At 41.2% G+C, this 27,728-nt stretch overlaps 1 protein-coding gene across 4 annotated transcripts in view; it reads right to left on the reverse strand.

Moving 5' to 3' along the window:
* LOC149451646 (E3 ubiquitin-protein ligase UBR3-like) overlaps positions 1–27,728 on the reverse strand; it is a 207,428-nt gene that overhangs the window by 24,221 nt on the left and 155,479 nt on the right. For all 4 annotated transcript variants that reach the window (XM_089690539.1, XM_089690541.1, XM_089690540.1 and 1 more), the window contains one exon: positions 2,280–2,404. In XM_089690539.1, the coding sequence (XP_089546665.1) occupies positions 2,280–2,404 (125 nt within the window). The remainder of the gene's footprint in view (positions 1–2,279; positions 2,405–27,728) is intronic.

Consider the following 27,728-nt stretch of genomic DNA (forward strand, 5'->3'; position numbering starts at 1 on the left):
TCAGTGCCACCTATCAGTGCCCATCAGTGCTGCCTATCAGTGCCACCGAACAGTGCCAGTCAGTGCCACTTATCAGTGCCATATATGAGTGCTGCCTTTCAGTGCCCATCAGTGAGGTCTGTCAATGCCCATCAGTGCAGCCTATCAGTGCCCATCAGTGTAGCCTCATTAGCGCACATCAGTGAAGGAGAAAAATCCCTTATTTACAAAATTTTATAACAAAAACTAAGTAAAAACCTTTTTTTTTCCCCAAAATTTTCAGTGGTTTTTGGTTTAAGAAAAAATAAAACCAGAGGTGAATAAATACCACCAAAATAAAGCTCTGTCTCAAAAAAATGATAAAAATTTCATATGGGTACAGTGTTGCATGACCGCGCAATTGTCATTCAAAGTGTGACAGCGCTGAAAGCTGGAAATTGGCCTGGACAGGAAGGGGGTATAAGTGCCCTGTAGGCTAGGGGTTAAAAGGTAATAAATACCTACAGTATAAGTGTTATATTTACACACCCCATTGAAAATCTTAGGAGCAAAGCTAAATTTTAGACAACAAAATCATAATTAACAAGAATTCAACTGCAGGTGAGTCTAGTTATTCATTAAACAGGTTTCCAGCAGACAGTTGATTATAAAAAGGGAATTAACTAAGAAAACCTTCCCATTTCAAGCTGCCAGCAACGGCACCACGTGGAAGAGAAATGTCACAAAGGCTTGAGAAAGAAAATTTCTTTACATAAGAAAGGTGAAGGCTACAAGAAGATCAACACAGCTTTACTTATCAGTCAGAACACTAGCAAAATTGATACAAAATTTTAACAAACATGGAACTTCAACCATCTCACAGAGACGTTCAGGCCATACACAGAAGTTAATACCTCGATAGGAGCATCTTCTGATGAGAAGGGTTGAAGAAAATCACCATGCGAGTTCACTGCAGTTAGCTAAAGAAGTAGAAAGCCAGACTGGGGTGATTGTTTCCCGTGGCACAATACAGTATACACTGCAGAGAAATGGCATGCATGGGTTTCGTCCATGAAGGAATCCTCTCCTAAAGCCCATGCACAAAAAAGCCCACCTAGGATTTGCCAGGGCCCATGCTGAAAAAAGAAGACTACTGGGACTCTGTACTCTGGAGTGAAGAGACCAAGATAAATGTTTTTGGAACTGATGGCTTCAAAACTGTATTGCCTTGCAAAGGTGAGGAGTACAAAGAACAATGCATGGTGCCTACAGTGAAACATGGTGGTGGCAGTGTCCTTCTGTGGGGCTGCATGAGTGCTGTTGGTGTTGAGGAATCGCATTTCGTTGATGGTATCATTAATTCACAGATGTACTGCTCTATATTGAAAGAGAAGATGCCACCATCATTCCATGCCCTTGGTCATCATGCACTTTTCCAACATGAAAATGATCCAAGACATACATCTAAGGCCACATGTTGCATTTCTGAAGAACAGGGTGAAAGTGATTCAGTGGCCAAGTATGTCTATTGATCTGAACCCAATCGAACACTAATAGGGAATTCTGAAGAGACAAGTTTAGCATTACTCTCCATCCAGCATCCAGGCTCTAAAAGAGGTCCTTCTTGAAGAAAGGAAAAAGATAGATGTTGCAATATGTCACCAAATTGTTCATTCCGTGCCTAGAAGACTTGGTACTGTGCTTACAAATCATGGATGTCATACAAAATACTAGATGTAGTAGTTTTTGTTGTGGGGTGTATTCATTTTTGCATCAATTTGAGTAAAACTGAAGATTTTGTAACCCAAGTTATTAATAACATTACTTTCATGTAATGAGCTAAACAAATATTCTATAAAAAAACCCAAGTTTTGTGAAAAGCTTGGAAACCGTTCTTGTGTTCACTGTGATATTGATTAAAATCTTACTTTTCAAAAGGGGTGTACTCATTTATGCTGAGCACTGTATTTTCATAGGCCATTTGCTTTTTTGAAATATAAATCCTGCAATGTAATAAATTCTGCCACCACTGCATGTTTACAGCTGACACATTTTATAAGGGCTGATGTATGAAGAAAAGAAAAAAAAAAACACCCTTATTTATAATAGCTTCTTCCCTAGCAGCCCATCTCACAAAGGCTCTCACAAAAAATAGAAAGCATTGATTTCTCTGCTGTAGCACTTATTTAAGAAACTTTCAGTATATAGCACTGGCACATTCAAGTTTAATCTGCCAACACCAGCAGGAATGTGGGGACATCATGTTCTTGCCTAACATTTTCTGTTTTTATTTTTAAAAGTACATTTTCAGAAATACCAACTTTTTTGTATGCTCCATATTCCTTCCATGTTGCACGTTCCTCAGGACGAAGTCTAATGGTTAACGCAATCAGTGCTTGAGTGTACAGTAGTGAATAGAACACCTTCACGATGCAGGTAAAATGTTCTGCAAATGAAACAAATAATGAATTGTGAAAACAATAAAATGACTTCTAGTTTCAAAGGTAATAGGTTCCAGCCATAACAAGCTGCTGGGTGATCAAGGGCTTTTATACAAGTATGGCAAACTGCTGTCAAATTGATATATCGTAGCCCCCTGAGCAATTAAAATGGAACTAAATGTGAAAAATTGTGAACAGGTGTTTTTTTTTTTATTGCAGAAGAGGCATGCAATGTCTCTTCAGCAATAAAGTACACTTACCAGCCTATTCACAATCCTCTGCAGAATGTATACTGAGCTGCACATGCACAGCTCTGCTTACCTTCTGGCACACTAAACCCCTGCACATGTGTGGGAGTAACCTCATCCCACACCAGCCAATCAAAATGGCTAAAGACCAGCACTCGGAAGAACCCAGGAAAAGATGCAGGCAAGAGACTTTGCAAGCGGTGGACTGTTGGAGCATAGGTGAGTATTTGTGCCTTTAGTTCCACTTTAAAGTAACCACCATAGAGTTATATTTTGGTTTGAATGACCATCAGTGTGTCCTGGCTCCTAATCTATGATAGCAATAGTAAAATTGCAGTGGTTTAAAAATTTGCCTCCATTCATAGTGAACAATGCTACTCCTGCAGCTAGGTTCCCTATTTATTTATTGCACATTTGGAGAGACTACTGGGAGAGTCTGAAATGTCAGTTTTCTTCTAAATGAAATGATTTGTTGGAAGAACTGGAAAATGCTATTTATTCTTTGGACAGCAGAACAGTTCAAAACCACACCTGAATTGACTGCAACTTTGACTCACTGGGGGGATTAATAAAAACTAGCACACGCTGAAAAACATGCTCATTTCTATGCCTTGTTATTTTGGGCTTTCTGCAGCAAATAAAAGAAACACATGCAAATTTGTTTAGTTGTCGCGTGGTGGTGGTTCAACAGATCTGAGAGTGATTACACTAGTATGTGCCAAAATGTTAGAGCAAATCTGAGATTAAATTCTGCTCAAATCATCCTAAAATTTATTTCACTGTATTGCTGTATCTTGCTGGCCATCCACACACATCTCCCTCTCTTCTACTTGCTGCATTGCTGATTGTTGCTGTCCAATGCTCCTCACTACTATATTTATGCAATTCTGGTAGGTGTATATTTTAGAACAGCTTTTAAATTAGAACATTGGCGCAAGTGCTTTATTAATTTGGAGAAGATGATAGCATTTTTAATGTGTACCAATAAATAAATAATTTGCGCTAGTAAATATATAAATATATATGAAGAAATCATCAAATCATAAGTCCAGAAAAAAATATATATATATGCCAATACCACAAAAAAATATAAAAAAAACTTTTAGGTGCAAAAAACTTTTGTGCAAAAAAAGTGTCTGAATATGAAAAATTTCACCAAAAAACCTTGATAATATAATGGCAGATCATCCATAAATATATCTTCAGAAACGGAAACTCTGCAGCACACCGATCCTCATCGATCGAAATAACAGGATGAAAAACTTTGTAGTTAATCGAAAATCCACTTCTCCAATAGGTAAAGGACCACCTTCAAACGTATCCATAGGGGGAAATGCCAAGCACTCGGGAGAAACAGAAAGACTTCATGGTGCAATATTATAAAAACCAATTCCTTTATTAGGTACTCATTGCACTTACTCAAGAGGTGTCCCAGCCCACACCAGCATCAACAGCATAACAGCAGTCACATAAACGAGCCTGGCTACTCAGCACATGCGCAGTAGCTGGCAGCCAAAAACGTAATGACGTCACATCAATCAAGCCCCGCCCTACGCGTTTCGTCATCGAAGTCCTCACGGAGCGGATAGATGTGAGACGTCTCAACCTCCTTAAATATTCACTCACAGGAATCGAACAGCTGACATCAATGGGGAATCAAGCAAAGCAAGCCGCCCCATCGATGACAGGAGTCCACAAAGGATATACAATGTATCCAATATATTTGCCATCACAAGCAAAAAAACTTTAAAACAAGAGAACAAAAATAAAATAAAAAATTAAATAAACAATAATAATAAATAAATTAAATGAATACAATAACGGGCCAGTACCCTCTAAGACTGTGTTTCAAAAAGGGAACTTAAAGGGCCAGTAACACTTTAAACACAAATAAAGGGGAACTCTAGTAATAATACAAAAATAATACAGAAATTGTACAAAAAGCATACAATCTCCCATATATCATCTTTAAACAGTTGCCTATATAAAAATATACTTAAAATAGCATAAAAATTAAAAATTAAAAATTTGTGAGAAAACAATTCAAATCTATATCGACATTTAACCCAAATGGTTGCAAGGAATTTAGTTCATAAATCCAAAACGTCTCTTTTTTGGAAATCTCATTAACCAAATCCGAGCCCCTCCAATGGGGTTTTACCATCTCGATCCCATAAAAGGTAAGTAAGCTCGGATCACAATTATGTACCAATTTGAAATGTTTGGATACACTATGTTTATCGAATCCTTTTACTATGTTTCTTATATGTTCGCCTATTCTTGTTTTTAAACATCTCCCAGTTCTCCCAATATATCTCAAATGACATGGACATTCTAAAACATAAATCACATGTGTAGAATTACATGTAATCAGGAATTTAATATCATATTCTTTTTTGGAAAATGAAGAGCAGAATGACTTTCTTTTTTTATTATTACCAACTTTTACAGTCCTACAAACTTTACACTTCCTACAAGGAAAAAAACCCTTTAAATTTGGAAACAGATCGAACTTTTTTGGGGGTTCGATGACATTGCGAGCCAGTTTCATCCTAAGAGACTTATTTTTCTTATAAATGAATTTAGGAGTTTTAGATAAGAATTTATTTAGTATATCATCTTTTAACAAAATGGGCCAATATTTTTTAAAAATTCGTTCAATATTTTTGTATTGCATATTATAGTTAGTAATAAAGGGTACATTATTTTCAAATCCCAAATGAGCCTTTCTATTTCCAAGAAACGTCTCCCTATCTTTAATACTAATCGAATTTCTCTCTTTAATCAAAAAGGTCTTATCATACCCTTTCTGTTGATGCTGGTGTCGGCTGGGACACCTCTTGAGTAAGTGCAATGAGTACCTAATAAAGGAATTGGTTTTTATAATATTGCACCATGAAGTCTTTCTGTTTCTCCCGAGTGCTTGGCATTTCCCCCTATGGATACGTTTGAAGGTGGTCCTTTACCTATTGGAGAAGTGGATTTTCGATTAACTACAAAGTTTTTCATCCTGTTATTTCGATCGATGAGGATCGGTGTGCTGCAGAGTTTCCGTTTCTGAAGATATATTTATGGATGATCTGCCATTATATTATCAAGGTTTTTTGGTGAAATTTTTCATATTCAGACACTTTTTTTGCACAAAAGTTTTTTGCACCTAAAAGTTTTTTTTATATTTTTTGTGGTATTGGCATATATATTTTTTTTTTTCTGGACTTATGATTTGATGATTTCTTCATATATATTTATATATTTATACACATTTACTAGCGCAAATTATTTATTTATTGGTACACTTTATATATGGTGATTTTTTGCAGCTGGTACATTATTAGTAAGTTATATAATTTTGACCATAGGCGCTATTATTAATTTTTCTTATTCTTAGCATTTTTAATGTGATTGGATGCTGCTGGTGCAACTTCACTTGTTTCATAACATCGTTAATTTAGCACACAGAAAATGTGCAAATAACACCACAAAATGTATGTTTTTTTGTTTTTGTTTTTTTTTGTCTTTTTAACTCCCCCATAATAATTTATTCAGTTTATCAACTTCCACAATTTCATTATCTTAAAGGTTCTAATATATTTTCCATCAATAAGTCTGCCAGAAGAGAAAAAAAACTCATACCATGCCATTTTATTTCATCCTGAAGCTACTGGTACAATTCTACATATTGGTCTTCTATTTATAAAAATAGCTGTGAATGTCTTACCAAGATGAGAGAGAGAGAGAGAGAGAGAGAGAGAGAGAGAGAGAGAGAGAGAGAGAGAGAGAGAGAGAGAAAGAAAGAAAAAAAGACCTTTCAGTAACTAATATTAGATGTCTGCTATTCCTTTAAGGCCTCATTTACAAGGGCAGCAGCCCTTGCAATCCCTCTGAAAAACATTTTGCAGTGGATCACTTTTCAGAGGGCTGCTGACATGTGGCCGATAGGCAATATATCCCTTCCTCATCATCAGTTTTAAACCCAAAAAGGTTCCACCACCACATCACAACCACTGTACACGGTTGTGGCATCACCGCCCCATTCACTTGAATGAGCTGCATTCAGCTGCGGTACTGCCCACTGATTGCAACAGGAGTTTTACATTTTTACATGGCATGTACAAGGCCCCAGCAGCTTCATGTTTTTATTTATGTGCATCTGCCCATGTGCATGGAGCCTAAAGGTGGTGAAAAGCCAGAATATAAGAGATGCTGCACTCTGTTTGACCAGGTTGAGTACAAGACTGCTACAGCTCTGACACGTAGGAACATTTGTATACTCTTTTGTTCAGGGACTAACTGAAAGATTTCTATGCACAAAATTCTTCAAAAGCATGTTTCCACTCTATTAAGGTTTCAGTCTACCAAATTGAGATATTGTAGTCATAGTGGAGCTTGATGTACAGAGTCAGTCCCTGGCATCCTATGTCTCCAATGCTCCACCAGAAATATCTCGCTGCCAAAATTCCTAGCCACCTTAGAGGTTAGGATGTTCCTGCCAAGCTTTTATGTCCCAGATCCCCATACTGTATTCTTCATAATATAAAATATTATATCCATAAAGAAGAGTAGAGCACTCCCATACTAGCCACTACAGGTAGGCAAAGTCAGGAACTTATAGCGGAGCTCCACCCAAAAAGTGAAGTTACGCTTTAATACATCCTCCTCCCCCTGGCATATCATTTAGGGGGGAGTGGGTACCTAGTTTTGACAGGTAAGTGTCCTAATATTAAACGTCAGCAGCTATAGGATTTGTAGCTGCTTTTAAATTTTTTTCTTACAGACTGAAACTCCGCTTTAAGTGCAGAAATCTCACCTTTAAAGACCCTGAAAGACTTTAGAAACTATCAGGTGGGTTAACTTTCCATCAGCTAGTAAAATCTATGATATCGACCTAATCCTTTATTCTGCATATATCGCAATGTCCATGACAGCGCTCTCCTTTCTAAGAATAATTTCTATAGCCAGCTACTCTTCAGCCTCTTCTGGCTGCATCAATAGAGCAGTTTTATTATTGCCTTCAGCTGTCCAATCAATCAGCAGACTTATACAGCAAGTTTTAAGTAGACTTTATTGAATACTGTGGTTCTGGCGGTGAAGTGGGCATTTTATTTACTGGAAAAAGACATGAACAAGCAGTAACGGTAGTGATGCGAAGAGCAGCAAACAAGAATATAATCCTGATGGCAGAAAGGCAGTAACTGTGGAAAATGAACAAAGAGTACTAGTTTATATTTAAGTACACCTGTCAACTTGTAACAAACAATATGCTGCAAAGAAGAAGGCAGAGAAGGTAAGGATTTCCATTTCTACATTTTGCAGCATTTTGTATTTCTGAAATAGTGACCTTTTTTCCACTCCGACTTTCCCTTTCCCTGTTCCAGGTCAATGTCTTAAAGTACTAATTCCAAGGAAAGCCAAGACACTAGCATTATGACAGATGCACTTAGATATTCCCCTTTCCTTCGATCCTTGTTGAAGCATGTCTTCTCTTCCACAATACAACCCTAGAAGCCTGAACAGCCAATCTGATGCGTTAGTTTATCAAAAACAGTGGCAAATATCGCACTAGTTTTATGTTGCTCTCTTTTACTATTACAATAAAAATATTTTTAAAAATGAAGTTTTTTGGTTGTTTTACTCAGATAGGTACATTATCTATTTCGGTGATTGTTAACGTGTGATCTGGCTGACTTTTTCTGCTCACCAACTATCCTTATTGTTAGTGTATTTTATGTTGTATGTTATGGCCTAGGACGATTCCTCTTCTTCCAATGTGGCCCAGTAAAGTCATGAGGTTGGATATCCCTGTTTTATATATTTGTGACAACTTCCTAGATGTGTTTAATATTTAATCAGCAGCAACATCCAGACAAGATCTTTAACAGAAAGCCAAATAAAGACGACATACATCTATCATTATGTTAAAAAGAACTATGACCACTTTATCCATTTAAAACTGTAACAAGCTAGAGACTCACAGGATAATAAAAAGGGGGCAACCAATTTGCTACAAACTGATAATGTCAACATAATTAGTGAATAAACTGGAATATTCTGTATACAAGATGGCTGACTCTACTGTGTATGCAGGACAGGTACACTTCAACAGACTGATTTTGATTGACATGCATGTAAATACAGAATTTTAAATGCATGTAGGCTGGGCACTAAAGGTACGCTGTATACTCTATCAGCTATGGATCTCTGTAGCAATTCATCTTTACCCAGGATGTGCCATTAGTTGTGCAAGAAGCGCATCTCCTATTCTGACCATCAATTTTACTTTATATACTATCATGACATAAAATATCACTAAAAAATACAGCAGTTATGAGGTGAAACTTAACATAGATGAGTTCACATTCATTATGTTTTGGGAACTTTGAATGTTGCTTTTGTTTACTTTTTTATTTCAAAGTATCATTTGTATAAAGCGAAAATGGAGACTGCCACTGATGACCTCTCTTTAGTAAAATGCTAACTAATTGGCCATTATGCTGATCCAATGGTTTCAATACCTTCCAACTCACTAATCTGGAATTAAATTTTCAACCTGACTTTAAATGTGCCTACTTGTTCCAGTCGGCAACTCAAAATGTTGGGAAGCTGAGACAAACAGGCAACTAACATTCTTATAAGTAGGAAAAAAAAAAAAACAATGTCAAGCCCCGAATTTCTATCAGAGTTTCTCTTAAAGGTAAATCTTTTGCAAACTTACATTAGTCTAGCTTGTTTCAATGTAGGTAGCCATATCTGATATTAGGGATGAAGCTAAATATGAAATCTGTGATCTTCCTCCAGGTGTTGCTCCAGCCGCATTTTCTATGCACACAGAACACAGGAGTTCCCTTGCTTGGCTTCACCGCCTTTCAGAGAGTACCTTGTAGGTTTTTCAATACAAGGCTCTCTGGTTGGACAAGGTGGAGATTGTGAAGTCAGCTGCCATGTCCAATCAGATAACACCTTGCATTCATTGAAAAAAATACAGACGTTCACTGAATGGTTGCAATGCTGAGCAAATGACCTCCTGTGTTCAGTGTGCAGAGAGGAAGTCACCAGAGCAGAGCCTAGAAGATTGCATGATGACACCATTCCATTATACGAGCACCATTCTGTCCAGGAATAAGAGGTGGTCATTGCTGCCACTGGAGGTGCAATGGACGTATAATGTCAGTGGACTGGCCAAAATGCCAGCATAAAACATATGTATTAACGTAGAACTTTAGTAACAAAAAAAATTGCTAGGAGTTTTTAAGATTTTTTTAATAGTATCTGTAAGATGCAGAGAATGGAGTTCAGCATTATATCAGTGGCCATCCAAAGGCCGAAGAGGAATGTTCGGACCTTTCTAAGCTGTTTATTGCTGTCTGTGTTCTAACTGATGATACCCCCCTATTTTCCTGTCCTAGTGATGGTGGTCAATAAAACAAGATACTTCTCCAAAAAGGCCACATACAACAAGAACACTAACAATGGAATGGGGAGAGGTTAAAATAGCTGTCAGGTCTGAAACCTCACAGGGGAAGTTTCCTGTCCCAGTAACCACTGTCATACTGTCCTATCTATAGCTAACCTAAAATAGATCTAAACCGGATTACTAAAATCTGATGCAAGTTTTAATATGTTAATATTTCAAATTAAACATGTATTCAAACATGACACTGGGACGCAGGGAGCCGTACTTGCCAGGAGAAGATGATTATTGCTAGCGACGATAGCTGATGGCAATACATGCTAACAATCCGACATGCTGGTTGTACCCAGGTCAGATCAATGGACTGACTTGGGTACAATCAGCCTGCCCATTCATGGATCGCCTCTCAGCCAGTCTCTGGTGAACTGGCCGAGATTCGATACATCTATGTCTAGCATAATTCTCATTACAACAAATAAGCAAACAATGAAAAGGTTCCACAGAATAATATTCTGTGGTGATCATGTAAGAATAATTTATTACAATCTTACAATAAAAAGCATAAAATGAAATGCAGATACTGCCCCCTTACATAAAAGACATCACATACGTCATTAAAATCAATGCATACAATATATATATATACAGTGAGGAACAGAAGTATTTGAACACCCTGCGATTTTGCAAGTTCTCCAACTTAGAAATCATGGAGGGGTCTGAAATTCACATTGTAGGTGTATTCCCACTTAGAGACAGAATTTTAAAAACAATTCAGGAAATCACATTGTATGATTTTTAAAGAATTTATTTGTCTTACACTGCTGAACATAAGTATTTGAACACCTAAGAAACAGCAAGAATTCTGGCTCTCAAAGACCTGTTACTGTGCCTTTAAAAAGTCCACCTCTACTCCACTCATTAATCTAACTTAGTAGCACCTGTCTGAGCTCTTTAAAGACACCTGTAAGCCCCACAGACAGTCAGACACAAACTACTACCATGGGCAAGACCAAAGAGCTGTCAAAAGACACCAGAAACAAAATTGTGGAGCTCCACAAGGCTGGAAAAGGCTACGGGGCAATTGCCAAGCAGCTTGGTGAAAATATATCAACTGTTGAAGCAATTGTTAGAAAATGGAAGAGGCTAAAGACGACTGTCAGTCTCCCTCGGACTGGGGCTCCATGCAAGATCTCACCTCGTGGGATTACACTGATGATAAGAAAGGTGAGGAATCAGCCCAGAACTACAAGGGAGGTGCTGGTCAATGACATGAAGAGAGCTGGGACCACAGTTTCAAAGGTCACTGTCAGTAGAACACTACGCCGTCATGGTTTCAAATCATGCATTGCACGGAAGGTTGCCCTGCTCAAGTCATCACATGTCCAGGCCCGTCTGAAGTTTGCCAGTGACCATCTGGATGATCCAGAGGAGGCATGGGAGAAAGTCATGTGATCAGATGAGACCAAAGTAGAATTTTTTGGTCTAAACTTCACTCGTCGTGTTTGGAGGAAAAAGAAGGATGAGTTGCATCCCAAGAACACCATCCCTACTGTGAAGCATGGGGGTGGTAACATCATGCTTTGGGGTGCTTTTCTGCAAAGGGGACAGGATGACTGCACTGTATTAAGGAGAGGATGAATGGGGCCATTTATTGTGAGATTTTGAGCAACAACCTCCTTCCCTCAGTCAGAGCATTGAAGATGGGTCGTGGCTGGGTCTTCCAACATGACAACGACCCAAAGCACACAGCCAGGATAACCAAGGAGTGGCTCCGTAAGAAGCATATCAAGGTTCTGGAGTGGCCTAGCCAGTCTTCAGACCTAAATCCAATAGAACATCTTTGGAGGGAGCTGAAACTCTGTGTTGCTCAGCGACAGCCCAGAAACCTGACAAATCTAGAAGAGATCTGTGTGGAAGAGTGGGCCAAAATCCCTGTTGCAGTGTGTGCAAACCTGGTCAAGAACTACAGGAAACATTTGACCTCTGTAATTGCAAACAAAGGGCTCGTTCACACTAGGCTGTTTTGCCAACGCTTGCCAAACGCCCCTATAGCGTTTGGCAAGCGTTGGTCCGGCGTTTGCGGGGCGTTTTTTAAAGCTCGGCAAACGCTCCGCAAACGCCGCATGCGCGGTTTAGCGGCGGTTGCTAGGCGTTTGCCGAGCGTTAATAACGCCCCACAAACGCCTATAATGCAGTTTGAGTGGTGTTACCGCACCGCAAACGCCCCGCAACCGCGTCGCAACCGCACCGCAAACGCCGGCCGGGCGTTTGCGGAGCGGCACCATAGACGAGAATAGGAGGCTTCAAAGCCTCCTGACTCGTCCAGAGGCGTCCGTTTTGCCGCGACGCAAACGCTCCCGTTAGAACAGCACCATGTGCTGTAATGTGCAGAATTGGCAGAGGCTCTCTGCCGCCTGCACACAAAGCTAGTGTGAACGTAGCCAAAGGCTTCTGTACCAAATATTAACACTGATTTTCTCAGGTGTTCAAATACTTATGTTCAGCAGTGCAAGACAAATAAATTCTTTAAAAATCATACAATGTGATTTCCTGAATTTTTTTTTTTAACTCTGTCTCTCAAAGTGGGAATGCTCCTACAATGTGAATTTCAGACCCCTCCATGATTTCTAAGTTGGAGAACTTGCAAAATCGCAGGGTGTGCAAATATTTCTGTTCCTCACTGTGTGTGTGTGTGTGTGTGTGTGTGTGTGTGTGTGTACACACACACACATATATATATATATATATATATATATATATATATATATACACACATACACATACTATATATATATATATACAGTTGCAAGAAAAAGTATGTGAACCCCTTGGGATTACGTGAAGTTTTGCATGAATTGGGCATAAAATGTGCTCTGAACGTCATCTAAGTCACAACAATAGAAGAACACAGTCTGCTGAACATAATACTACACAAACATTAGATGTTGCCATGGTTTAATTGCACATAACATGTAAACATTCACAGTGCAGAGAGGAAAAAGTATGTGAACCTTTGGACATAATAACTGGTTGACCCTCCTTTGGCAGCAATAACCTCAACCAAACGTTTCCTGTAGATGCAGATCAGACCTGCACAACGATCTGGAGTCATTTTGGACCACTCCTCTTCACAAAACTGTTTCAGTGTAGCAATATTCTTGGGATGTCTGGTGTGAATCGCTATCTTAAGGTCATGCCACAGCATTTCCATCGGGTTGAGGTCAGGACTCTGACTGGGCCACTCCAGAAGGCGTATTCTGTGCTGTTGCAGCCATTGTTTTGTTGAATTACTTGTATGCTTTGGGTCATTGTCCTGTTGCATCACCCATCCTCTGCGGAGCTTCAGTTGGCGGACAGATGGTCGTACGTTTTCCTGCAAAATGTCTTGATAAACTCTGGAATTCATTTTCCCATCAATGACAACAATCTGTCCAGGCCCTGAGGCAGCAAAGCAGCCCCAAATCATGATGCTCCCTCCGCCATGTTTCACAGTGGGGATGAGGTTTTGATGTTGGTGTGGTGTGCCTTTTTTTCTCCACACATAGTGTTGTGTGTTCTTCCCAAACAACTCAATCTTGGTCTCATCTGTCCACAGTATATTTTGCCAGTAGTGCTGTGGAACATCCAGGTGCTCTTTTGTGAACTTCAAACGTGCTGCAATATTCTTTTTGGACAGCAATGGCTTCCTCCGTGGTGTCCTCCCATGTACTCCATTCTTGTTTAATGTTTTCCTTATTGTAGATGTGTCAACAAAAATGTTAGCATGTGCCAGAGATTTCTGTAGGTCTTTAGCTGACACTCTGGGATTCTTCTTTACCTCATGCAGCATTCTGCGCTGTGCTCTTGCAGTCATTTTTACAGGATGACCACGCCTAGGAGAGTAGCAACAGTGCTAAACTTTCTCCATTTGTAGACAGTCTGTCTTACCGTGGACACATGAACATCAAGGCTTTTGGAGATACTTTTGTAACCCTTTCCAGCTTCATGCAAGTCAACAATTCTTGATCGTAGGTCTTCTGAGAGCTCTTTTCTGCGAGGCATGGTTCACATCAGACAGTGCTTCTTGAAACCAGTAAACCCAAAACAGGTGTGTGTTTTTTAAGGGCAGGACAGCTGTCAGCAACACATCCAATATCATCACACTGATTGGAGTCAAGGTTGGCTCACTCCTGGCTCCAATTAGCTCTGGGAGAAGTCATTAAGCTAGGGCCTCACATACTTTTTCCTCCCTGCACTGTGAATGTTTACATGTTATGTGCAATTAAACCATGGCAACATCTAATGTTTGTGTAGTATTATGTTCAGCAGACTGTGTTCTTCTATTGTTGTGACTTAGATGACGTTCAGAGCACATTTTATGCCCAATTCATGCAAAACTCCACGTAATCCCAAGGGGTTCACATACTTTTTCTTGCAACTATATATATATATATATATATATATATATACACACACACACATATATATATATATATATATATATACACACATATATATATATATACACACACATATATATATATATATATATATACACACACACACACACACACACACACACACACACACATATATACACACACACACACACATAAGACAAACAAATGAAACCAGCACTCAAATCTCCATGCAGACCAAGATGAATTCACAATGGCAAACGAAGAGGTGCAGCCCTTCAAAGATCGGGAAATCCGGGTACTGATGAACAGAAAACGAAAAAAGGGCACACTCTCATCGTGCATTACCGTGGTGTACCACGTGTTTATTGTATAATCAAATAGATATATACTCACAAACCAAAGGATAATAAAAGCAGTATGAATAGTCCGCAATGGTAGTCAATGCAATGCCGTGCCCCAACCGGGGATAAGCTGACGCGTTTCGGGAGCCGAACCCCCTTTCTCAGAGCTGAAGTGTGTACCTGCTGGTCCAATACTTACATGCCAAAAAATGCTAGAGGTCAAATAGTCCCTCCCCCCACAACCACATGGTGGTTCAATCACAGCATGAACCGATAGGACCCGCCTCCAACAACAAAAAAACAGTGACAACAATAAACAATAAAAATGTTATGATGTATATGCATGAATGGATGAGTGAATAGATAGATGAATGCACAAGCCACATCAATAGCTAAGTATCTAAATGCATGAAAGCATAAAATTGAAGAATGAACTGTACTTACTCATAGCCTCAAGATGGATTGGAGTGGCTCTAATAGAAGGACTCTGTCCCAGGGGTATCTGCCCCACATAGGATCTGGTATACAATATAAATGTTACTCCAGTTGATGTACACAATACACATCCAGATGATGACTGACTGTCAGCAACGCGGCGTCTGCGCCGCTCGCCACACCGGTCAATGTGGACGTGACCGGCTCTAGAGAAGCGGAACTCACACGCGAATGGTGAGCTGCACCGGGCGCATGCGCACCGTTCCGCAGATGAACAGCTCATGCGCCGGGAAGCCGCACCGAGGAAGTGTGTCAAATGCAGGGCAGAAAAGGATAATTGGCTCCCTGAGTGGTGCTGGGGGTACACACTGATGAACACATGTGGGATCCCATCCAAATGAATAAATTACTATGATAATGGTGATAGTGGGAATATAATGACTCTATGCAGTGTGCTGAGTAACCAACAATCAAGGGATCAAAAAAGAGAATGCGGAGGCCCAAAAAGAGAAAAATAAAAATTTAAATAAATAGTGATAAATACTACATACACACACACACACACACACACACATAAATATAAAAAAATATATGCTTTCATTACTGAAATAAATGAACTTTTGCACGATATTCTAATTTTTCAAGTTTCACGTGTGTGTATATTGTGACAGTATGAACGGCAAAGTGATGGATGGATGATATGTGTCACCTCGCATGAGGTCATATTGTGAGGTGTAAGGTGGAGGCCACTCCGGGTTTTCAAGGCCACAATGGCAGAGGTGGTTCCGGACCAGAGTTTGGGCTCCACTGATGTCCACCAACAGGTGATATAAAAAGGGCAGGGCTGGAGCAAGGAGTCGCTCGTGGCCTGGGACTCAGGGAGGTATTCTGAGAGAGCTTTTTGTGTACTATACCTACAAGAAAAGGTTTGCTTTTGTTTTGTTTTGTTGACAGGGAGAAGCCCTTCACCTCTGAGAGAGGAAACGTCTTCTGTTTAGTTAGTGCCTGGATGGCAAGGGTTTTATTTTGATGTTTTGTTTATTTTGATATTTGTTGCAAACCTTTTAAATAAAACTGACAACCAGTCAGATTTTGCCGAAAGCCTGCTGTGCGGTCTACCTTTTTCCCAGGGAAGGAGATCCCCCACCTGAGCTAACCCCACATATGGTGGATTTGGCGGGCAACTTCCTGAGCAAGTGGGAAGATGGAGGATGTGATAAGAGCCTTGCTGCAGGCCACGGCAACCCAGCAGGAAACCAATCGCCAGTTCGCAGAGGCCAATGCAGTACAACAGGAGGCGAATCACCAGTTTGCAGAGGCTCAACGAACACAACAGGAGGCCCAACAAGCACAACAGGAAGTGAATTGCCGGTTGTCGGAAGCCCAACAAGCACAACATGAAGCCCAACAAGCAGACCGAGAGCTCCTTAAGGAGATGGCCCAACACCTATTGGAATTAAGGAAGGAGTCCGCAGATCCGCTGCCAGTGGAGCAGAAAATGGCACGGGCCAGCCATTTTTTGCAAAAGTTGACACCTGCAGATGATGTGGAGGCCTATCTCACAACTTTTGAAAGAGTTGCTGTTCGGGAAGGATGGCAAAAAGTGCAATGGGCAGGACTGCTTGCACCATTTTTGACAGGTGAATCCCAAAAAGCCTATTATGACCTGGAACCAGGGGATGCCCAGGACTATGAGAAACTGAAGGCTGAGGTCCTTGCACGCCTGGGCGTCACCATTGCAGTCCGGGCTCAGCGGGTGCATCAGTGGCATTACAGGGCTGACAAACCACCCAGATCTCATATGTTCGATTTGATACATCTCTCCAAAAAGTGGCTCCAGCCAGAGGTATTGTCAGGCCCTCAGATTGTGGAGCGTGTGGTCATGGACCAATATTTACGTGCACTCCCTGCCACTTTGAGGAAGTGGGTCGGCTGTGGAGACCCTAAATCTGCAAACGAGCTGGTGGACCTGGTGGAGAGATATGCAGCCACTGAGGACTTTTTTCATTCACCTGGGCCGTACCCGAATGTCACTAGGGGTGGAAAACTATCCGGCAGATCCGGTAAGACTGTTCCATGGGCCAAAGGCTCAGAAAAAACCGATAAGACTATTGTCTCAGATAATGAGATTGTAGGCTTAGGACCTAGAGGCTGGCCAAATAGGTCAGGAAGGTCCCTAAAGCCGTTTAGAGGTTTAGGTACTGAACATATCAAATGTTATCGGTGTCATGCGTTAGGTCATATTGCTGCAAACTGTCCTTTAAATGATGAACCTATGCAATGTGAAAATGCTTATTTAGGAAAACGCATGTCTTTTTGCACAGGTGGTATGTACTGCAGCATGTCAGAAACGCATGGAAAAGCAAATGTGTGTGTGATTGCCATTGATGAAAAGCCAGTAACTGCTCTGCTAGACTCGGGTAGTGTTGTGACCTTAGTTAAAAGTGATTTGGTAAACCCTGCAAGCTTACACCCTAGCACGATTGGGGTTATTTGTATTCATGGTGATACACGTAATTACCAGACTGCTATGGTGGAGATTAATACCCCCTGGGGCCCTGTGACCCATTCAGTGGGAGTGGTGCCCTCTCTGCTTCATGAAGCCATAGTGGGAAGAGATTTTCCCCATTTCTGGAGGTTATGGGACAAGGAGAGGTGTCAGGAGGACCAAGCTCCCCCTGCTGGGGAAACTCCTGAACTCACTCCTGACCCCTTTGACTGCCAAGTGGAAGTGGAAACTGTGGGTGTGTCCGAGGAAGGCGTAGATCTTTTCCCTTTCTCTGTAATGGCTGGGGAGCAGGAGGAGTTGGATCCAACCCCAGACACTGAGGATATGGAACAAGAGATGATCGCTGGCTCTAGTGAGAGTGGACAGAATGTGGTGCCTGACCTAGAGGTCAGAAAAGAGGATTTTTGTACGGAACAGCTGAAAGATACCCCCTTATAGAGCCCGTGAAAACATTAAAATAATTGATAGGGAACCAGTTGAAAATGATGTAGGGGTGTCTTTTCCGTACATGGCTCTTAACAATAACTTGCTGTATCAAGTGGTAAAGGAAGGGGAGGAGGTGGTAGAACAGTTAGTGGTCCCCAAACCCTTTCGCCGGATGGTACTGGGTTTAGCCCATGGGCATATAATGGGTGGACACCTGGGTGTAGAGAAAACAAAGGAGAGAATAACCCAGAGATTCTTTTGGCCAGGCTTACATGGAGTCGTCAAAGCGCATTGTGAGTCATGCCCGGAATGTCAACATTCTGCGCCCTCACCCCATTTTCGCAGTCCGCTAGTACCTCTACCCATAATTGAGGTACCGTTTGAAAGAGTGGGCATGGACCTAGTGGGTCCAGTAGTAAAGTCTGCCCGGGGCCATCAGCACATACAAGTGATACTTGACTATGCCACCCGGTATCCTGAAGCCATCCCCTTGTGTAATACCTCCGCTAAAAATATCGCCAAAGAGCTTGTCCGGGTGTTTAGTCGTGTAGGTATTCCAAAGGAAATTTTAACGGATCAGGGCACGCCATTTATGTCTAGAGTTATGAAAGAGTTATGCAAATTGTTCAAAATCTCCCATCTCCGTACCTCGGTCTACCACCCCCAAACTGATGGGCTTGTGGAAAGGTTTAACAAGACCCTTAAGAATATGTTAAAAAAGGTGGTGGACAAAGATGGGAGAAATTGGGATTTTTTGCTACCATATCTCATGTTTGCTATACGAGAAGTACCTCAGGCATCTACAGGATATTCACCTTTTGAATTACTGTATGGTAGACATCCCAGGGGATTGCTAGATGTTGCAAAAGAAACCTGGGAGACAGAGTCCACGCCCTATAGAAGTGTCATCGAGCATATCTCACAGATGCAGGATAGAATCGCAGCTGTCATGCCACTTGTTCGGGAACACATGGAGCAAGCCCAGGAGGTCCAGAGAAGGGTTTATAACCGGGGTGCCAGGATCCGTACCTTCAACCCTGGGGATAGAGTGTTGGTGCTAGTCCCCACCGTGGAAAGTAAATTCCTCGCAAAGTGGCAAGGTCCCTTTGAAATTAGGGAGAAAGTGGGGGAAGTAAATTATAAAGTTTACCAGCCCGGAAAAAGGAAACCTGAACAAATCTATCATGTTAATCTCTTAAAACCTTGGAAAGACAGGGAAAGTTTGTTGGTAGTACCAAGCCCTTGGTTCCCGTGGCCCCTCAGGTACCTATAACGGAAACCTTGTCAGTAGCCCAACAAAATGATGTTAAGGAGTTTGTGAGGAAAAATGGAGATTTCTTCTCTCACCTACCTGGACTGACGACGGTCATACAGCATGACATAGTTACCCAGCCCGGGGTCTGCGTAAATGTGAAGCCCTATAGAATACCCGAGGCAAAGGAAATAAAGGACATGTTAGAGTTGGGAGTGATTGAGGAATCTCACAGTGAGTGGTCGAGTCACATAGTGTTGGTCCCAAAACCAGATGGAACAATTCGTTTCTGTAATGATTTCAGGAAACTGAACAGTGTGTCTAATTTTGATGCGTACCTGATGCCTCGGGTGGATGAGCTCATTGACAGGTTGGGAACGGCTCGGTACATAACCACCTTAGATTTAACCAAAGGCTATTGGCAGATTCCTTTAACGGAAGCTGCAAAAGAAAAGACGGCATTCTCTACCCCCGAGGGGTCCTTTCAGTATAAGCGGATGCCGTTTGGTTTACATGGTGCTCCGGCATCATTCCAACGAATGATGGACAAAACGCTAAGACATCGCCAATATGCAGCTGACTATTTGGACGATGTCGTCATCCACAGTCCAGACTGGGAGTCTCATTTGTCCCGCTTGCAAGCGGTAGTAGATTCGCTGAGGGAAGCAGGTCTTACCGCCAACCCCAAAAAATGTGCCATAGGCTTGGAGGAGGCCAAATATCTTGGCTACATCATTGGTCGAGGTCTCATTAGGCCTCAGATCAATAAAATTGAGGCGATTCAAAAGTGGCCCCAACCTGTAAATAAAAAGCAAGTCCGGGCATTTCTTGGAATCACGGGATACTACAGGCGGTTTATTCTCAATTTTGCCACCATTGCAGCCCCACTGACAGATCTGACAAAAAGGTAGGGGGTCGGTCATGGTCAAGTGGAATCCCGAGGCGGAGACCGCATTTCAAAGGCTGAAACAAGCTCTCTGTGCTCAACCTGTGCTTGTGACCCCAGATTTCACAACAGAGTTTGTGGTACAGACTGATGCCTCTGATGTGGGACTAGGTGCTGTCCTGTCCCAAATCAGAGAAGGGGAGGAGCACCCTGTGGTCTTCCTAAGTAGAAAGCTCAACAAACATGAGAGAAACTATGCCATTGTGGAGAAGGAATGTTTGGCCATCAAATGGGCCTTGGAGGCCCTGAAATATTACCTGTTGGGAAGACAGTTCAAGTTGGTTACTGATCATGCCCCGCTCAAATGGATGTGTGATAATAAGGAAAAAAACAGTCGAGTGACAAGGTGGTTTCTCGCGCTACAAGTGTTCAAATTCACAGTGGAACAGAGCGGGGAAACTGCAAAATAATGTAGATGCCCTTTCCCGGGTCCATTGCCTGGTTGGGACAGTTGCTCAGCCGCAGGGGCTTGAGCAGAGGGGGGGGGGATATGTGACAGTATGAACGGCAAAATGATGGATGGACGATATGTGTCACCTTGCATGAGGTCATATTGTGAGGTGTAAGGTGGAGTCCACTCCGGGTTTTCGGGGCCACAATGGCAGAGGTGGTTCCGGACCAGAGTTTGGGCTCCACTGATGTCCACCAACAGGTGATATAAAAAGGGCAGGGCTGGAGCAAGGAGTCGCTCGTGGCCTGGGACTCAGAGAGGTATTCTGAGAGAGCTGTGTGTACTATACCTACAAGAAAAGGTTTGCTTTTGTTTTGTTGACAGGGAGAAGCCCTTCACCTCTGAGAGAGGAAACGTCTTCTGTTTAGTTAGTGCCTGGATGGCAAGGGTTTTATTTTGATGTTTTGTTTATTTTGATATTTGTTGCAAACCTTTTAAATAAAACTGACAACCAGTCAGATTTTGACGAAAGCCTGCTGTGCGGTCTACCTTTTTCCCAGGGAAGGAGATCCCCCACCTGAGCTAACCCCACAATCTCTCTCTCTCTCTCTCTCTCTCTCTCTCTCTCTCTCTCTCTCTCTCTCTATATATATATATATATATATATATATATATATATATATATATATATATATAGCAATGTATGTCATTAAGGAACATCTTATGATTAAGAGTTTTATGTATGTTTTTGGGACAGTCAGGCCATCTCTTTTGTGTGAGAAAGATATAGATATATATATATCTATCTTTCTCAAAAGAGATGGCCTGTGTCTCAAAAACATACATAAAACTCTTAATCATAAGATGTTCCTTAATGACATACATTGCCTTTGTGATAGAGTTGGGATGAGTGCCAATGTTGTAATATTCGTCTTTGGGCAACAAATGCATTCATAGCACCCTATGCACAGGGGGTATCAAATCTTTCGGAATAACGACCAAGATAGCAATTTAAAGGCAATTGTGTAGAAAAGGGGTCTACAAACTTTCTAAACAAAGGGCCAGTTTACTGTCCTTGAGAATTTAGGAGGGCCGGACTATTGTCAGTGGGAAAAGAAAATGTCCTGGCATCCAGTGGGTGTAAACAATGCCCTCTCTTTGTCAGTAGGAGGGCTAGTGCCCCATCATTGGTGTCAATGGAAGGAATAGTGCCCCATTGTTGGTGTCAGTGGGAGAAACAGTGCCCCATCATTGGTGTCAGTGGGAGGAATATTGCCCCATCATTGGTGTCAGTGGGAGGAATTGTGCCCTTTCAATGGTGTCAGTGGGAGGAATACTGACCTACTGTTGGTTTCGGCGACAGAAATTATGCCCCATTGTTGGTGTCAGTGTATAGAATACTGCCCCAAGGGCCAGACAAAGACAAGCAAAGGGCCACATTTGGCCCCCAGGCCGCATTTTCGAGACCAATGGTATAGAACATAAATCATTTGAAATCTGGATGACCAGTAACAATACACTTTAGGGCACCTCCACAACATATGGATCAGAGTGCCTGTGTCCCTTGCACATCTAGGGCATCAGGGCAATATAGTGTGACCCCATAGATGCAGTTTTTGAGAACCATAGTGCACCCTATGTAGAATAAAACAATTGAAATAATTTTGGGTAGGAGACTAATTCTTGCCTAGAATATCAATGTCTTGTTTCCATTTCTATTCAGAGAATAATTGATTCTTGGAAATGGTGGCTACCAGTAAAGCTGGGTATACATTCCTTATCAGACCCTTTTTAGTGAACGACAGGGGGACCCCCATTGTAGGGATCGAGGAGGGACTATATATTAATGGTGTAGAATGTGTTTGCATTAGTAAAACATGGCATAATTGTAAATATTGACAACATTACCTGTAGGATATATTATACTGCTCTACAATGGTATTAGAAGACAATAGGTCATTTTGGTCATACAATTGATGAAGAAATAAAATGTCAGAATGTTTTCAGTGTTAGAAATCCCTCAAGTGTGTTTAACTGGGATTATTCTGGCATTTATTTTATATGAAACAGCTATTTTACTTTCAGTCTGAATCATCATGGTTGCTGTGCATGGTCTAAGTGCACCTCATGTTAAAATGGCCTTTATTACTACCTCAGAATGAGACTTAAAAGCTGCTATCCTGCATTTCTGCTGATGGCTAAACTTCCTGTGTTACAAAAGGTAATTTGCTCCTTCATGTGCTAAATGTTAACAAAAGGACAAGAGCCAAAAACTTACATAGCCAAATGCTGAGAACAAGCAAGCTCTCACTGCAACTGTGCTAAATGATAACAAAAGCAGTAAATGAGCTGCTTACGCAGTCCAAGCATTTGTATGCCATGCTGTTAAATAGTAGGCTCTTTTAGGAGATAAATTCATTTGCAATTAAACATACCATAAAATAAATGAACATATTATAGCACTGTTTCTATAAAATGATGCTATTACTCTGTGCAAAAAAAAGGTGTTTAAGGCGTACATCTCTGCAATACATGCACAGTTCCCAAATTTTATACGGGAATATCTTAAAACCCTGTAAGTACAGAAAAATACCTGCTGATGTGCCAGTAATGCATTCATCTTCTAATTTCTTGCTGCATGGCATTTTTGTTGGCTGAAGGGTTTCAGCCTGGTCCAGCTGTCTTTTATGAACTACTGAATCTTTCCCACTATCCTCATCTCCATAACATAAGTACTAAATGTTCTTTAGCCCAGGACCAATTACACTTCTTAAAATAACACAAACTGTGGACAGGACAGCACTGAAATTCTGATAAATGCAAAAAATGTCTGTTGATCCTATCAAACAAAATAAATATATATATATATATATATATATATATATGTTTTCAAATGGTATACTTAACAGACCAAAGGGGAGAAATAAGAGATGGTCATTGTTGGGCTTTACATACACTTTAGAGTAGGGCTTTACTACTACTTGCGATCCGGCAGGCTTCCCTTTTTAAAAGGGATGTGAGGCTTTCTGGGCATGTGTTTTAGAGTTTAGGAACATTTTTAAAGGCTTTTGGTTCTACTTCTCTCTGGAAGCACATTTAAAAATGCTGATGAGTGTGTAGCTATCGCCAAGTTTATGATTTATGTCACAGATATAATTGTCTGCTCACATTTGGGAGTTAAGGAGTTAACAGCATTTAAAGCTGGTCTTTAGCTAGACTAGTCTCCCTATTTTTAATTGCTAATGAAGATACCTATTAGGTCTGCAAAGGCTGGTTAAACAGCGTCATAGAAATCAGATCTTAATGGATGTGATGAGGTACTTGAGTATGTGGCTTTTGAGGACAGCTAGCCTAGGATGGAAAGCGTAAGTGGCCATCGCTATGCACACTGACCAAAATGAGGACTCCATTGCTACACCTTGGATGCAGCACATGCATCGACAAATTTAGATGGTAGAACAATCTAATTAATTAATGTTTATTACTTCTGTTAGTGTTAGAAATAAAAAAAAAACAACAAAAAACGTTTAGGTCACCCAGGATTCTCAACTAGGAAGGCTGAGGGGCTCAAGGGTGTGGGTTTCATTTGGAGGAGCAGGTTTAATTATTTTTTTCCAGTTTCTTCAGGTGGTTGGTAAGACCTGATTTGGGACCTGGATATTTCATTGAGATTTGAGAGGAATGGAATCTCCAATCCTTGGACCAGGTTTTCCAGACAACCGGCACACTGATGGTGCAGGGGTGTGTGGTATTTTTAGGAAATTCAGGACTAGAGCTCCATCCTCCCATGTCCATATGGTTGCAAGGGATCAGCCAGAAGGGTGCATGTCTGCATGGTACAGTCTGTGATAAAATATAGATCCAAGTCTTTACACCAGAACAGCAGGGAGCTGCACGGAATAGAGAGCTACCAGAGGTCAGTGTCTGGATGTGATGTGGTTAGAAGAACTGGAGCACAAGGCCTATTTCTTGTTGATGGTGGAAAACCCTGCCAGGGAAGCTGTTTGTGCTGTAATTTTTTTTAATAAACGTGGGCCAACAAGTGGCATATCTGGTGTGGAGTGTAATCACTGGTGAGTGCTACACACTGAGCATCCTAAACATCCTCCAAACTTCACAGCAGGTATAGATAGCTAGTGTTGACTGCATGTGTACTAGATTCACCATACTCCTTTGTAGATATTGTCCTATTTAGCTCCCTGTACACTCATATCTTTAAGTAAAGGTATTACCTTTTATAGCTCATTTGAGAAAGATTTCTTTGAAAAGCATTGAAGGACCACAAGACTAATATTCCACATTCCAAAACAGTGAGTTTTGATTAAAAAAAAATTCTTCCAAATTATTACCTTTTAAGTAAACATAATTTGAAGGAAGAGAAATGTTTGAAGTAAGAGAGATTAGTATGAAAATAAGGATTTTGACTTGCCTGTAAAATCCTTTTCTTGGGAGTACAGTACAGGACAAAGTCTTCCATTATTCAAGACCATGGGTTGTATGCTGCCACCTTCAGCTTAGGGCCCTGGCAAACAAAACCGTGGGGACAACCCATATAACTCCATCTCCCAGCAATCTCAAGTTTTTTTAGCACAAAATAACAGGATATGCCAGGACAGATAGGAGGGTGTCCTGTATTGTACTCCAAAAAAAAAGATTCATGTGACATATATTTTGTGCCTCCTTTTGCAATGTGGTGTAGATATAAGGTAACTAGGAGTTTGGGACTGCGCTGAGCAGCCTTGCCCAATGCAAAACAAGACAGAGAGCTCTGCTTCCTGAAGCCGCTTCTATAAATGGAATGTCTGTAATATCCTGCACTAACAGGAACAGAATCCATTAGTTTACTTAATCAGGTAAGTCAAATCCTACAGTATAGGACACATGCGTCTATTAATCAAGACCATGGTTATGTCCCCAAGGAATTCAACGAAAGGGTAAACACCACAGAAAAGAATGCAAATGGGCAGAAAATATAGGAAGCAGATTCCCAAACTAGAAAAGCAACTTGAAGCACTTTATAGACAAACCTTTCATCAGCAGAGGCCTGAACATCCACCTGGTAAAACTTGCACATGTGAACAGAGGACTGGAAACAGACAGTCTTGTGCTGAAAAGCCCAAGAGGTACTGACTGAATAGGTGGGGTAAGCCTTAACAGGTAATAGAGGATTTCCATCCTTCAAGGCAATGCTGAAGCATGATGAAACAGATCCACATCTGGCATCTTCCAACAGTGACAGATGTCCCAAAACAATTAGTGTTGAAAAGACCATTGCCCCTCGATCAAGCACTGACGACTGAATTAGTCTACCTGCCAATGTGGACAAGGCTGGCCTTGCAGCAGTGTCTTTTTGCCCAAACCAAAATTAGATTGGTTTCTTGAAGGGCTGCATGCCCTCTGGTGACAGCTTGATGAGTGATGGTACAACAGCCGCAGTGTTAGACTAAACCCTTGATGGTTGTCCATGAAGCTGGTCAGTCCACTGCATCAGGTATAATCAAGTGGTCCTTAGCTTGAAATTGTTAATGGGAAGTTTGAAATCCCTGGTGGCCATGGACTTTGGATTTTTCCTGTTCCTGTGTTCCTTGTGCATACTTTCCAGGTTAATGCGAGGACTTTCCAAATTCCAGTGCAAAGCTAGTCAGCCACCAGGTCACTAATATCTTAGGAGACAGGCATATGAGTTAGTACAAAGACTGAGGGAGTTTGACCAACACAGTCAGCACATTGAGTTGCAGGGGCCTGGAGTTCTGGAGTGAGACTGGGCAAACATCACTGCCATGACGAGGCCAGCACGTGGTACTGTACTCTCATGCAAAACTGTATCGAAGGAAGCTTCTTGGAGCAATGGGTCTATACATGAGCACGGAGAGTTAACACCTGTTCCTGGGGAAGAAAAACCCAGTCCTTTGCCATGTTCAAAACTATGCCAAGGTACCTCATGCAGTGGCTCAAATCAATTGCAGACTGAGGGTTGAGGATCAACCTGAAGCTCTGAAGTTTCTGGGCAAGAGGAGATTTTTTTAGTTATCTGATAATGTGGATTCCATGACAGCGCAACTGTGCAATGACCAGGGCTAGCACTTTGGTGTAGAACCAAAGGGCTTTGGACATGCCAAATGGAACAGTCAAAAACGAAGTGTTGCTGGCCCACCATAAATCACAGAAACGGTTGATGCAGGGGGAAAAAAAAAACTGGATTATGTACAGTACTGTGCAAAGGTTTTAGGTAGGTGCTGTAAAGAATGCTTTCAGAAATAGAAGTGTTCATAGTTTCTTTTTTTTATTAATTAACAAAATGGAAAGTAAAAGGAACAGAAGAAAAATCCAAATTAAAACAATATTTGTTGTGACTACCCTTTGCCTTTAAAAAAAGCATAATGTCTTATAGGTAAATACAGTGCTTGTGCTCAGTTTTGAAGGAACTCCCAAAGGCCAAACTATCACTTCCAGGACTCCTTGTTCTTTTTTACGTTGAAGATAGTTCTTAATAACATTGGCTTTATGTTTGGGGTTGTTGTAATGCTGCAGAATATATTTAGGGCCAATCACATACCTCCCTGATGGTATGGCATGACACCTGTACGTCTAGCCTATTCAAGTGTTAGGGGGAACATTACCGCCTGGCTTAAAATATTTCATACAGTGGGTTCAGGTACGGTTCCCTGAGGCGCTGCAAGAATATGTAGCTTGGTGGACAAAGGACTTCTCCATGTAAAGAACAGTGTATAGTGTTCCCAATCTTCAAGGTAGAAATTTAAATTTTTAATCCAGAAACCTGCTCTCAGTAGAGAGGTCATCACCTAAAGACATGAACAAAAAACTAAGGATTGCTGGGAGTGGAAGGGGGTTATATGTGCCGTCAAAACCTGAAGGCGATCGCAATATAATCCAGGGCTTTGGTTAACTGAAGCCTGTGTCTTGTACTGTAAAATTTAATAATTTTTCAAGTACTTCTGCTTTAGTGTAAGAT

This window comes from Staurois parvus, unplaced genomic scaffold (assembly GCF_062004578.1).
Source record: "Staurois parvus isolate SC_StPar_1 unplaced genomic scaffold, SC_StPar_1.0 ptg000530l, whole genome shotgun sequence".
NCBI classification, from domain to species: Eukaryota; Metazoa; Chordata; class Amphibia; order Anura; family Ranidae; genus Staurois; species Staurois parvus.